The following is a 15,292-nucleotide window of genomic DNA, read 5'->3' on the forward strand; positions in this document are numbered from 1 at the left end:
CAATACTGAAATTTCATTCAAGAAATTATGAAGGAATTGTAAATAGGTAACACACTCATTCTTGAAGTCACCTCTTGTATACGCAATACAGAAGTTTCATTAAAGAAATTATCAAAAATTTTAATTAAGTAGCAAATTCTTTCTTGAATTCGCCTCCTGGATAAATAAAAAAAGACATTTCATTCAAGATAGTGTCTTTATTGTTTTCACCTATTGGATACACAATACTGAAATTTCATTCAAGAAATTATGAAGGAATTGTAAATAGGTAACACACTCATTCTTGAGGTCACCTCTTGTATACACAATGCAGAAATCATGAAATTATCAAAAATTGTAAGTAAGTAGCAAATTCTTTCTTTAATTCGCCTCCTATGAAAAAAATTTTAAGTAAGTAAGAAATTCTTTCTTGAAGTCACCTAATGGATTCACAATACAGGAATTTCATTAAAGAAATTATGAAAAAATTGTAAGTAAGGAGCGTATTCTTTCTTGAATTCACATGCTTGATAAACATAAATGAGGAACTGAGAAATTTTCACGAGGAAGTAAGTGAAATTTTCAGTTTTTTCGGGGTTGAAGCACTCTACGTAAAGGGCAATGTACCTACAGATAAAGTTTTAATTCAAAAGTGTGATCCAAGGATTCCACTTTTCAGTCTAGAAGAGATTAAGTGTCCTAAATTTGAAGGGGGTTATCACCGTCCTGCAGACGAGGTTAGGTTCTTCGCACAGTGGATACCTAAGAACATACCTGATCGTGATAAATCCATAAGACATGGAAAAAACTATTCTAATGCCATCGTTTTTGGATTTTTAAGAATGAACTCTAAGTACTATTTTTATGTAAAAACTATTTGTTGTGTTTTTTTTCTCAAAAAAAAAAAAATATGTTAATAAGTTTAAGCAATAAATATATTTAAGCTTAACCTGTCTTTATTCTTTAGAATAGTTATATTATTTTCATTAAATTTTGAAGAAATTGTAAGTAACTATCAATTTATTGAATTCGCTTCCTGGACATGATACAGATATTTTATTCGAGAAATCATTATAAAATCACAAGTAAATAATAAACTCTTTATTGTTTTGATATTTAATTCAAGAAACCTCATGAGTCGAGCTCAAAAAAGAGTTTGCTACTTACAATCCTTTGATTTTGTCAATACCATCCCAAGTACCTGTCAATAGATGTCGATAGAGAATTTATTCATTCTTATACCTAGATTTTCTCTATGTTAACCTATCTATCCAATATATGATGTATGTAAATCCTTTTCTTACATCTCCGATGTTTTAATAGACATTCTCGTGCGCGCACGTAACCTCGTCTAAATGAACCTTAAAAAATGAAATAAAGCTATGTCGACTTTACATATCTCTCCCGATTGGTTTACACAGTGGAACGATAAACACATAACTAATATCTCTAAAAAAGTGAAGATGAAGCATTTTAAGAAAGTGTGTTCACATGATAGTGTTATTGTAGCATTGAATGCTGACAAGGAGAAGTATTTAAACTATGAAATAAGTACAGGTGGTAGTATTATCGGAAACGTATGTGTGCGTTGTCATGACAGTAATGACTTGAATTTCTTTGGAGTACCAAAAAAAATTCAACTCTCATAATGGTGGATATGCAAGATTGAGATCTCCAGAGATGAATACACTCAAGGAGAATGCCAACATAAAAATAATAGTTGATAAAGAGGGGCATCTTCTTGGTAGTGCTTGTGGTAACATGTTACCCAGTGTTAAACCATATCGTCAGCTTTTGGGTATTAGCATTCAAACGAAAGCAAAGACGAAAAGAAAGACCTACTCTTCTACGAATATCATAAACCATATCTTGTCTACGTGCCGGAACTGTTACCTGTGTAAAAAGAGTGTGATAATAGACATTGAAATTGCTAGAAAAATAAAAAGGGCATGGGCAGACAATATCACCAAGTAATTTAAAGATGAATCGATGAAAAACAAAGTACCAGCAAACATTGCTGCCATTGATCAAACAGTCAATGAATCAAATAATACCAAAGACGAAAAGCATATTGACCCTGTCGATGACACACCTATAAAAATTGTGTATGAGTCAAAATGGTATAATGAGTATTCTTCTGATTACGAACTAAGAGAAGACAATAGCTACACTATCAAGAGAGTTCATGGTGAATCATTTTGTTGAACAGATTCAAAATGTCTAAAGTTGTTCAATTCTACATGACATTATTTCATTAAAAATATATTATACCTTATATTGTTATGTGTTCATTATTTTTAGAGTAAGCTAGCATATCCAACGTTTAGAATGTCTATTAAAGCATTGAAGATGTAAGAAAAGGATTTACATACATTATATATTGGATATATAGGTTAACATAGCGAAAATCTAGGTATAATAATGAATAAATTCTCTATCGTCATCTATTGACAGATACTTGGGATAGCATTGACAAAATCAAAGTATCGTAAGTAGCAAACTCTTTCTTGAGTTCAACTCATGAGGTTTCTTGAATTAAATATCAAAACATTAAAGAGTGTATTACTTACTTGCCATTTTATCATGATTTCTTGAATCACATACCTATATCGTGTCCAAGAAGAAAATTCAAGAAAGTGATAGTTACTTAAAATTTATAAAAAATTTAATTAAAATAATATAACTATTATAAATAATAAATACGATTTAATATTAAATATTTTTATTTATGAATCTTATTAACAGATTTTTTTTTTTTGAGAAAAAAAAACACAAACACAACTGTTTACATAAAAAAATATTACTTAGAGTTAACTCATAAACATCCAAAAACGATGGCCTTAGAACAGTTTTTACCATATCTTATGGATTTATCACGATCAGCTATGTTCTTAGGTATCCACTGTGCGAAGAACCTAACCTCGTCTTCAGGACGGTGATAATCCCCCTCAAATTTAGGACACTTAAACTCTTCTAGACTGAAAAGTGGAATCCTTGGATCACACTTTTGAATTAAAACTTTATATGTATGTACATTGCCCTTTACGTAGAGTGTTTCAACTCCGAAAAAGCTGAAAATTTCACTTACTTCCTCCTGAACATTTCTCAGTTCCTGATTTATGTTTATCAAGCATGTGAATTCAAGAAAGAATTCGCTGCTTACTTATAATTTTTTCATAATTTCTTTAATGAAATTTCTGTATTGTGTATCCAAGAGGTGACTTCAAGAAAGAATTTGTTACTTACTTACAATTTTTTTCATAGGAGGCGAATTCAAGAAAGAATTTGCTACTTACTTACAATTTTTGATAATTTCTGCATTGTGTATACAAGAGGTGACCTCAAGAATGAGTGTGTTACCTATTTACAATTCCTTCATAATTTCTTGAATGAAATTTCAGTATTGTGTATCCAATAGGTGAAAACAATAAAGACACTATCTTGAATGAAATGTCTTTTTTTATTTATCCAGGAGGCGAATTCAAGAAAGAATTTGCTACTTACTTACAATTTTTGATAATTTCTTAAATGAAATTTCTGCATTGTGTATACAAGAGGTGACTTCAACAATGAGTGTGTTACCTATTTACAATTTCTTCATAATTTCTTGAATGAAATTTCAGTATTGTGTATCCAATAGGTGAAAACAATATGGATTTTATTACTTACTTGCGATTTTATTATGATCTCTTGAATTAAATGTCTGTATTGTGTGCAGGAAATGCATTCAAGAAGTATATTGTTACTCACTTACAATTTCTTAATAATTTAATGAAATGAATACAAATATTCTACATATTAAAGACGGGTTAAACTTAGAGATATATATTGCCTACGTGTATTGACATATTTTTTTTAGAAAAAAAAATACAATACCACATACTTACATAAAAATATTACTTGGAGTTCACACTTAAACATCCAGTAACGATGATTCCATGATATAGAATAGTTTTTTTTTTAACCTTGTCTTATGGATTTATCATGATCAGGTATGTTCTTAAGTATGAACTTTGCGAAGAACCTAACCTTGTCTTCAGGATGGTGATAACCCCTTTCAAATTTAGGACACCTAAACTCTTCTAGATTGAAAATTGGAATCCTAGGATCACACTTTTGAATTAAAACTTTATCTGTAGGTACATTGCCCTTTACGCAGAGTGCTTCAACCCCGAAAGAGCTGCAAATTTCACTGAATTCCTCGTGAACATTTCTCAGTTCATGACCAGCATTATTAATCGGTGTAATCACTCTATCATAGAATCCTAATCTGTTTATATAACGTAATGCAGTTCTCCACAAGCATTTATCATACTCAAACAGATTATAGTTCACTATCCAATGATATCAGTCAAATTTTTAAAGATCCATAGACAATAATAAAAAAGCACATTCAAATATAACACACAAGATGATTTTTTAAATCCGATAAATTCAGTGTCATACATTCCTATCATCTTGGAGGCTATTAATATACTTGTTAGGTAGAGAAATAATTCATTAAACTTTTATACCTTTGCTCAAGATTGAATGGAGCTATGGATAGTGAGATATGAGTCCTAAAACCATCTGAATTCAGTGTGGGGAGGAGTTATAAAACCTCCAGTGGGAATTTCTTAAGAAAAATATATACATTAGAAAAATATTAAATGATCCATTATTACCTAAGTAGCCGCGTAAAGAAAAACACAATAGCCTTATTTATAGTGAAGCGTTTCTTAGTGGTATGTCTACTCAAATATTCAACACGTACCATTTTTCAACACCAGCCAAAAAACTCAATTCCTCCTAGAATTATTTCAACTAAATACTTACCCTTGCCTCATACGTACCATTTTTCTGTACCACCCACAAAAATTAATTCCTCCTAGAATTATTTAAACTAAATACTTACCCCCTCCCTAGAGAGTTCGGAATAAAACGATAGCCTTATTTATAGTGAAGCGTTTCTTAGTCATATGTTTACCCGAATATTTAAAAAGTACAATTTTTCTATACCATCCCGAAAACTTAATTCATACTAGAATTATTTAAACTAAATAGTTATCCCAGCCCTAGACAGTTCGGAAAAACACGATTGCCTTATTTATATTGAAGAGTTTCTTAGTCGTATGTTTAACCGAATATTTAGCTAGTAAAATTTTTCCATACCATCCATAAAACTAAATTCCTCCTAGAATTATTTAAACTAAATATTTACCACCGCCCTAGAAAGTTCTGAAAGACACGATAGACTTATTTACAGTGAAGCGTTTCTTAGTCGTATGTTTACCCGAATATTTAACAAGTACCATTTTTCCATACCATCCATAAAACTCAATTCTTCCTAGAATTATTTAAACTAAATAGTTACCACCGCCCTAGAAAGTTCGGAAAAACATGATAGCCTTAATTATAGTGAAGCGTTTCTTGGTCGTATGTTTACCCGAATATTTAACAAGTACCATTTTTCCACACCAGCCACAAAACTCAATTCCTCCTAGAATTATTTAAACTAAATAGTTGCCACCGCCCTAGAAAGTTCGGAAAAACACGATAGCCCTATTTATAGTGAAGCGTTTATTAGTCGTATATTTACCCGAATATTTAACAAGTACCATTTTACCCAACCATAAATAAAAATCAATTCAACATCTTAATAATCAATATAATGTGTTACGACAGCAAATGTTAGCGCGGAATAACTCGTAATCATTAGTTTGATTATTTATATTCATACTCGATAGATTACAAGAAACATTATAAACAACAGTAATACAAAACAATCACTCCATATCTAATCAGCATAGAATAATTTAAACTAAATAGTTAACACCTAACTAGAAAGTTCGTAATAACAAGATAGCCTTATTTATAGTGAAGCGTTTCTTAGTCGTATGTTTACCCGAATATTTAACAAGTACCATTTTTCAACACCATCCATAAAACTCAATTCCTGCTATAATTATTTAAACTAAATAGTTAAGACCGCCCTAGAAAGTTCGGAAAAACAAGATAGCCTTATTTATAGTGAAGCGTTTCTTAGTCGTATGTTTACCCGAATATTTAACAAGTACCATTTTTCCATACCATCCAAAAAACTCAATTCCACCTAGAATTATTTAAACTAAATACTTACCACCGCCCTAGAAAGTTCGGAAAAACACGATAGCCTTATTTATAGTGAAGCGTTTCTTAGTCGTATGTTTACCCGAATATTTAACAAGTACCATTTTTCAACACCAGCCATAAAACTCAATTCTTCCTAGAATTATTTAAACTAAACAGTAACCCCTGCCTCGCACAGAAAGTTCAGAAAGACACGATAGCCTTATTTATAGTGAAGCGTTTCTTAGTCGTATGTTTACCCGAATATTTAACAAGTACCATTTTTCCACACCAGCCACAAAACTCAATTCCTCCTAGAATTATTTAAACTAAATAGTTACCCCCGCCCTAGAAAGTTCGGAAAAACACGATAGCCTTATTTATAGTGAAGCGTTTCTTAGTCGTATGTTTACCCGAATATTTAACAAGTACCATTTTACCCTAACAGCAATAAAACTCAAGTCCTCCTATAATTATTTAGACTAAATAGTTAACAACACCCTAGAAAGTTCGGAAAAACACGATAGGCTTATTTATAGCGAAGCGTTTCTTAGTCGTATGTTTACCCGAATATTTAACAAGTATCATTTTTCCATACCATCCATAAAACTCAATTCCTCCTAGAATTTTTAAATACGAGCATTAGCTTTCGAATGAGCCATTAAACGTCAATCTAAAAGTGTTGGTAGTCCACTAGCCCCAGCTTTTCCACTTGAGACATTGCACCAAAAGTGCCGTTTTTAGTGCCGTTTTGAAGTTGCTGATGGTTGAATTTATAGGAAGAACGTAGATATGAGTAATATCTTTTATACGAGCTACTAAAACTCTGTATAGATACCTGCGATACCAATACGCCCAAAAATAATACGTCCGATACCGATACACTGTGCAGCCTTTTCCCCAGGGGACTTGGAGGGTCATAATATCACCAACACCAAATATATTTGACTCTAGCAATTTCTCTTGTAAGCCTCAAATCTATTAAGTATCTGATGTAAGCACCCCATTCTTTAATTACCCGTGAGGTATTCTTAACCATCGCAATACCTTTATGCTAATACCTCTTCGCAAAAAATACACAAATCTCGTAAACTAAAGAAGTAATTACATCACTGTTGTTAGCTCCAACATTAATCTCCAGTAATGTAAATGCACCACTCATTTTTTACCTCTACTAATTTCCATGCAAATAAAAACTATTCTCTTTGAATTCAATTCTCTTACTAATATGAATTGTAAAGAAAACTAAAAAGATACACCGGTTTTTCCGATACGGATTTAACCTAAAAAAAAAAAACTTGTTTAACATGAAATAGAAATTCAGTTAATTGTGTCAGAAAAAACTTGAACCAGAACAGATTATACCCAACCTGTTTGATACGGGCGCGTACGCAAAGTATATACCTTCAAGCAAATTCCATATGATATTTCAAATTACTATAGCTTCTATAGAAATGGTACCTCTTTGCAAATGACCCTGGTAACCCAATTACTTGAAAACCTACACACATATCTATGCCTCAGGCGTAGGTTTGCGTGTATATTTTCAAGTGCCTATACTTTCAGGGATACATCGCTTGTATCCCTGAAAGTGCCTAATAGGTAACTACTAATCACATGTCCGTGTCTACGATTTTGTTAGGAGGAGGGACTTCAAATTGGGGAAAGTGATTCTTTTTTTTTTTCTTTTTTTTTCTATTAAAGAACCAAAAAAGCACAACATAGGTTCGAAACGAAAGTAAAGTTTAGACTTTTTGTATCTTCTAACATCCCTTTTATGAAGTAATGCGAAAGATTTGATTCCAAAGCATAAATAGCAAAATATATGGCGAAATCCATAAAGGCTAATGGCATACTTCAAATTATCATTTTCTTGTTTCAATAAAATGGGAAACTATAGAAGTATTTTGTCCAAAATTTAGAAGCGTCAATAAAGAGCTAGCAAAACCTCCGCTATTCCGTCGAAATTCCTTTGGTTTTCAGCTGTCTTTTTCTTTTTGGCCAGTTTTTGCTCTTTTTTGGCACCACACGATCTTTTGAGGGTATGCCCACATTTGATTACAAGCTTATAGCGATAATTAGTAAAAATAAACGGCTATCTCCTATTTGGATTTTCCCTCTACTTATTTCTATTTTAGATAAACACCTTTTTGGTATTTCCATTAAAAAAAATCACCTCACGGAGATTCTGAAAAATACATTTTACACCCCCCTCCCTCCCCCTTATTTTACCGGCCCCCGATGCCTCATACTGTTTTGCTTATTGTTCATTAATTTCTATTCCAAGTATGTCATTTAAAGTAAAATAAATTCAGAAATAGAAATGTCTTTTTTTTAAAGACATTCCACCATTTAATTTCAATGTTGGGGTCATTGACTGAACGACAAGAAATTAGACACCTTCTTAGGGCCATGTTTATTTATATTTTAACTATTTCAAAATTATATTTCTCCCTTTTTCTTACCTTATGCTATCAATTTTTTTTCTTCCAAATACTGACAATGATCTTCAATCATATCTTCCCTCCTAATCAATTTCACAATTTTGTTAAAAGAGGAGTGTTCGGCGGTGTTTAACTTGTTTTCGCAAAAAAAAGGAGAATACAATTTTTTATACCAATCGACTCAAATCATTTACTCCTTGAACTCCTTCACGAGGAGTGCTCCATTAATGCCACGGACAGTTACAGCAGACGGACGAACGAAAAGACCTCTTCCTTGTTTACACGTGAAATAACGCACATCCTTTACTACTCCGTCGTGTTTTCCACGTTCGTTTCGCATTTCTAGGCCAAGCCATAGGCCATCCGCAAATTGAACTTTTCCAATATATTTTATAACACCTGAAATAAAAGAGGCTAAAATGCTTACAGAACAATATAGAAAACAACTTTTCGTTTTCTTTTTCCAAAAAATTCCAATAATCGTAATAGTGATTTTTTAATATTTTTATTTTCAAATCTATAGCTAGAAGATAAGATAATACTTCATTCATAAAAGACAATCACAAACTTAAAAAAGAGAGAGAAAAAAAAACAAATCCGCATTTCAACTAAAAAAAAAAAAACATGAATAACGCCAGTCATAAATCAGTAACAAAAAAAGGCTTGGGTCAAAAACAAAATGAAAAGTGGAACTAGTAGAAAAAACTACAGCTTACACTGTATCGCAATGAGACAAAACACCAACAAATAAAAAAAAGACCCAAAGACACAAATTCCGTTGCTTTTTTAATTAAAATCAAGTTGGCGGACTCTAATAAAAAGTTCTTTTTTCAGAATTATGTAAAAATGATGTCATTTTTGATAAATAGTCTATCATCCATCTATCCATCCATCCTAGGGCAAAACTAAGGTAGATAGTCATGGAATAAGGGCAAATCAAATAGTCTATGAATTTATATGAGCCGTTTGAATGAAATTGGACACCCCAAATAAAAGGTTTTTAAAGATTTATGACTGGCCATGTCCACAGGACTTTGAAGACAATTGGGCAACAAGGATTATTCTCATTATATGAACTTTACCTACTCGGAAAGCCTACTGGAATTGCAATTGGGATGATCGAGATTTTTGGGTGGACTCATGACGGATAACTTTTACAACTATTTACTTTTACTAATATTTCACTTTAGCACCAAGCCACCCTAGGCCAAAAGAGGCTCCGCACTCTCCTCTTCCAAACTAATCTATTTAAAGCTTCACTCTTTACCCCTACAAATTAAATTTCAATTTCCTCTAAATCCTTTATTGTGCTAAAGAGACTACAAAATTCTGAATTGAACTGCTTTATAATTCTGATTTACTTGAAAAACCAAACAAAGCATCTTAAAGCACAAGTTTTCTGAATATGCAATAACACTGAATATGGACAACAATTACTACCAGATTTGGTAGCACAATTCAAGGTAAATGCCCCCCCCCCCTCCCGAAGAAAAGAACACAACCTAGCCCGTTCTTTAAGAGGCCTAAGTAATAGGAGATCCAGTTCCAGTTCCAAAAATTAGTATACAGGGTATATGAACTACCAATTAGTCCTTTCACCCCTTTGACTCTCCAAAAAGTATCATCCAATATTCAAAATGGAACTTACATCCTTGTAAGTTCCTCCCAAAGAAAAGAACACAACCTAGTCCGTGCTTTAAGAGGCGTAAGTAATAGGAGATCCAGTTCCAGTTCCAAAATTTTGTATACAGGGTATATTGAACTACCAATTAGTCCTTTCACCCCTTAGACTCTCCAAAAAGTATCATACAATATTCAGAATGGAAATTACATCCTTGTAAGTTCCACTATATTTTGGAACGTCCTGCTTTTCGTGTTGCTTTCCATGGATGGTCAAAAAGTCCAATCAATAGCTATCTGTTATCTCTCCCTAAAACTTGACCTAGTCATCATAACCTTTTTGTCATAAGAGAAAGCTTAAAATCAGATGTTTTGAAACAACTAATTTCAGTCAAATCCAAACAGACATGTCGAATTGAGATAGGATTTACTTTTATCACAACACTTAAATACCTTTCGATAAGGAGAATTTGTACTAGTTAAGTTTATACTCTTACAAAACTCAGTCTTGGAACTTTAGGTAAATTAACCTTTCCTGAAAATTCAGAAAAGATAAACAAGCATTGTCTTATTGCTTTATAGTAAAATTGCTTTTGGAAACTTCCTAAAAAGATACAACGATTTGATACAAATCAATGTTGGATTTTATAAATTAGATTTTTGCTTTGCACAAGATAATTAGTTCAATGTTGCTCATTTGCTTTCTTTTATATAGATAGATAGATAGATAGATAGATCGTGTATTTCAAAAAGCCCAAGAGCCATATACACACAAAAAATATGAAAATAGAAAAATTACAACAGAGCAAATTACAAACACACATTAACATGAATACATAGCGAAAAATGCCTTCTGGTAAAATACCAAAAAAAAAAATAACTTTAATTCCATATAATTACTAATAATTAATTGTAAAAACATTTCCTTCTTTTTAATCCCTTCTCTATGTACGCACCAATACGAAATATTGTGGTTGGATTACTACTTTGTAAGATATTTGGAAGCAGCAAAACAATCCCATGTAAGTAATTTTCCCTTAAATCAGAGAGCACCGGGCACTTTCGGAGAAAATGGTCCAAATCTTCGTCCTCATCCCTATAAAGAGGACACACATACCGACCATCAGGATGTACTATCCCCCTGTCGAACACCATTTGTCTACTCTGGATTGGAAGGCAATTCGCCCTAAGCTGAATCCATAAACATAAAATCATAGCCGGTAAATTGAATTTAAAATAAATTTCCTCTCCAAAACTAGGTTTAACCTTATTATAATGATTCAATGTAGCAGAATTTAAAACCAGCCCTTGCCAATACTGAATTTCTTAACCCTCTAAGATAAATCGTACCTGGCTTACTAAATTTGTTGGTAGATCAGGGGAACCAAGACCGTCATTCCATAAGTAAGCCATTCCCACACTTTCTAGTAATGACCTAATTTGGGATGGCCACGACTTTTTCGAATCATAGCTCAACATCTGATAATAAGCAGCACTTACTAGTCAGTCTTAATTGCACCTAATGATCTTCAACCAAAATCCAAGCATCAAAATAGACCTACGTAGTTTTAACGAAAACAGGCCCATATCACCTTTCAGAACCTGTGAATGAGTTGTCTGATGTAATCCAAATAGTCTTTTATAATACTGGAGCTGGAGGGACTCCAACTTCTGTGCCGCTTCTCCGCCCCAAATCTCCGCTCCATACTCTAATACTGGTAAAATTTTTGTATTAAATATTCTTTTGTGCATTTTTAGGCTTTTAATTCCCATTATCGTCGGATTTCTAAAAATTGCAGACATGGCCACTTTACCTCTATTAATTAATTCATCAACATGACTCATTAAACTTCCATTTTCCGATAAAACAAATCCTAAATATTTTATTCTTTTACTTACTTTAAGTTCCTCATTATTAAATTTAAATTTATAATTATCTTCACCACTTGTTTTCCTTTTTTTAAAAATAACAACTTCACTCTTTTCAACATTCAGCCTTAGTTTTTTCATCTGCATATAATCATCTATAAGACTCAAAAGCGTGTGCAGATCTTGCGGTGTGCTAGCCACCAAGGCAATATCATCTGCAAATAATAGTAGTGATAGTTTATGGGTCTCTAGACTAACATTCGGAGCCCATCTATTCTCTAGATAATCAACAACATCATTTATAAAAATGTTAAACAAATTAGGAGAAAGAGTGCTGCCTTGTTTTACACCCAGCCTAATATTAAAAAACCTAGAAAACCTGTTACCAACAAGCACGATTCCACTCACACAAATATACATACTCACTATGAACCTCGCAAACAGATGAGGAAGGCCAATTCTAAACAGGACATCCTTAAATAGCTCTCTGTCGACACTGTCTAACGCCTTGTGGAGGTCCAGAAATCCCATATAAAGACAAGTTTTTCCCTTTCCGTATTTATCAATTAGTGCCTTTAAAATAAATATTGTATCTACCGTCCCGTACCCTGTTCTGAAACCTCCTTGTTGTTCATGTATTATATTATTTTTATGTAACCATTTAGAAAGCCTTGTATCTAGTATTTTCTCCATTATCTTACTTAAAGCAGGGACTAGCGCTAGTAAACTATAATTTATTTGCAACTTAGGGTTACATCTCTTAAAAAGTAGGATAAGCAATGATCTTTTTCACTCATTTGGCCATTGTGCTGGAGTTTGCACCTTATTACAAATAAAAACGATTATAGACATAAAAATTGAAAGAAAATTCTTAAATAACGTTATTGGTACACCATCAACCCCCGCAGCCGAACCTCCTTTTAAATTCTTGAATGCAAACTTGACCTCATCATTACTCACTTCCCCTACTAATTCATAATCATGTTCCTTCATGGGATAAACAACCATCTCTATGGTATGTGTTACCTCTTGTAATTCTCCGCAATCACCTTCTATGCTTTTTAGGTAATCAGGCCATGAGTTGGCGTCAGGAGCCACCTGTGTCTTTCCTTATTCATTTCCAATATCATTCCTTATATAACCCCAAAATTTCTTAAAATATTTATTTCTAAAATAATTTGCAATATCCAATTTCTTCTTAATCTCAAACTCTTTTTTTTTTTCCTTTTAATTAAACTTTTATAATCTCTTCTTCTATCTTTATATTCGGCTAATCTTAAACTTTGCTCTTCAGGTTTATCACATTCTTTTAAAAGATTCAATAAATATCTGACCTTTTCTTTCATTAACTTACACTCCAAATCAAAATATCGCTCGTTTTTATTTTCATTTTTATTCAGATTACACGATGCTGCACAACTGCAAATTATTTCATTTAACTCCATAATTATACCATGTATATCTTTTCCATCTTCTTCTAACGCTTTCAACTTATTTGTTATATGCAACTTCATAAGCTCCCTTTAAAATTTTTCAAAATCATTATCATTTAAATCATATCTAATTCTTTTTCCTAAGCCCTCTAATCTAAGCTCCCCATTAGATGAATTTCTAACTCGAAGAACAACATCCTGAAGCTTCCTAGTGTTCAGCTCAAGCTTACTAGCTCTATGATCGGATCCAACTAAATCTAGTACATCAATACCAATCGATTCAGGTACAAATTTTGTATTAATCAGCGCATAATCTACAACACTTTGAGTTGGGCCCAAAGGGCAAGTGAACTCGCCCAGACCCTTATCATTTCCAAACCTTCCATTCGCAATGATCAGACCATGTTCCCCGCAAAGCGCCAGGAGCTTTCTTCCCCAAACATTTATTTTTCTTTTTTCATCCTTATTACTTCGCGGTAATCTACAACAAATTGGGACCAAATCCCCTAAATCTGGGATTAATAAATCTGGACCCTCAACCTCAACGCCGGTATAAGCATTGAAATCCCCCATCAAAACGCACTCAAAATCACTATAACTTTCTTGTATTAGCGACAATTCATCATCTAAAATTTCCCAAGTATTTTCTCGATTATAAGAACTATTTTGCGGAGGGATATACACAACGCCCAAAATTAATCTCTTCCCATATTTAAAACAAATACGCAGCCAAAGTAAATTTTCAGATCTACTATTAACTCTTTCATAACCATCAATAGCTGATGATTTAATCAAAACCAAAATACCACCATAATGTCTATTATTTTTTGCTGGTTTACGCACAACCTGTTCAACCAAAAACCCTAGGAGAGGGGATATAGGAGAATGATCGTTCCATGTTTCAATAAACGAAATCACATCAAACGAAAGTAATTCATCATATAAATAAGCCAACTTATCACGTAGTCCTTGTATGTTCCATGACACTAAACTCAGTATATGGCTCTTTATTTCCTATGGGTCTATGCTTTATATATGACTGAAATACTAAATTGAGTGCTTAAATTCAACTAAAAAAACTTAAATGTCAATTTAAAAAACCACTAATTTTATTTTATTTACACATCATAAGGAACGTAATTTTTTCACATTCCTTGTAGTCAGTGAATAAATTCTGAGGATTCACATATTTCTAAAGTTTAGTATTTTACAAGAAATTCAAATAGCCTAGGCAGAGCCGTATCCAGGATTTTTTCTTCAGGGGGGGGGGGGTAAAAAACAATTTTCTTTCTGGGGGGATTTACAAAAAAAAAAAAAAAAAAAAAACGCATAAAAAATTTGTCTAGATTTATTTTGTTACGCTTTTACGAGTCGCACACAAATTTAGGGGGGTCAAAACCGTAATTATTGGTCAAAACCGTAACTCTCCCTGGATACAGAACGTAATTTTTTCACATTCCTTGTAGTCAGTGAATAAATTCTGAAGATTCACACAGTTCCCCCCTAAAAAAGATCTCCAAAGAGACCAACGTTTAGTTTAAGGAAAACATAACCTTCTCATAGTACCATCATGATATAGAGCGGTTTAATCCCATGGAAAATTAGAACTGAGCTATTTGAATAGACAGGGACTGCCTAAAAAAGCCCTAGACAGGCACGTAGACAATGATTCATTTTTTGGGGGAGAAGGAGGTGGCTCACAAGATCGTCAGAACCTTTTTGAAAACGAACAAAAAATACGAAAAAAAAACAAATAGATGAAAACACACACAATTAAAGTATCCTGATTTGTAAAACCAGGATACTTTAAAGGGGCGTAAGTGCTCTTGCTACGTGCCCTTAACACGTCCCTTCCTCTTT

At 32.8% G+C, this 15,292-nt stretch overlaps 1 protein-coding gene across 2 annotated transcripts in view; it reads right to left on the minus strand.

Moving 5' to 3' along the window:
* Window positions 1–7,682: 7,682 nt before the first annotated feature.
* LOC148942614 (CAP-Gly domain-containing linker protein 4-like) overlaps window positions 7,683–15,292 on the minus strand; it is a 208,731-nt gene continuing 201,121 nt past the window's right edge. For both annotated transcript variants that reach the window (XM_089102485.1, XM_089102484.1), the window contains exon 12: window positions 7,683–8,909. In XM_089102485.1, the coding sequence (XP_088958611.1) occupies window positions 8,701–8,909 (209 nt within the window). In that variant the 3' untranslated portion in view covers window positions 7,683–8,700. The remainder of the gene's footprint in view (window positions 8,910–15,292) is intronic.

The sequence above is a fragment of the Artemia sp. Qi Xiang Cuo genome, chromosome 16, assembly GCF_049724085.1.
Source record: "Artemia sp. Qi Xiang Cuo chromosome 16, ASM4972408v1, whole genome shotgun sequence".
NCBI classification, from domain to species: Eukaryota; Metazoa; Arthropoda; class Branchiopoda; order Anostraca; family Artemiidae; genus Artemia; species Artemia sp. Qi Xiang Cuo.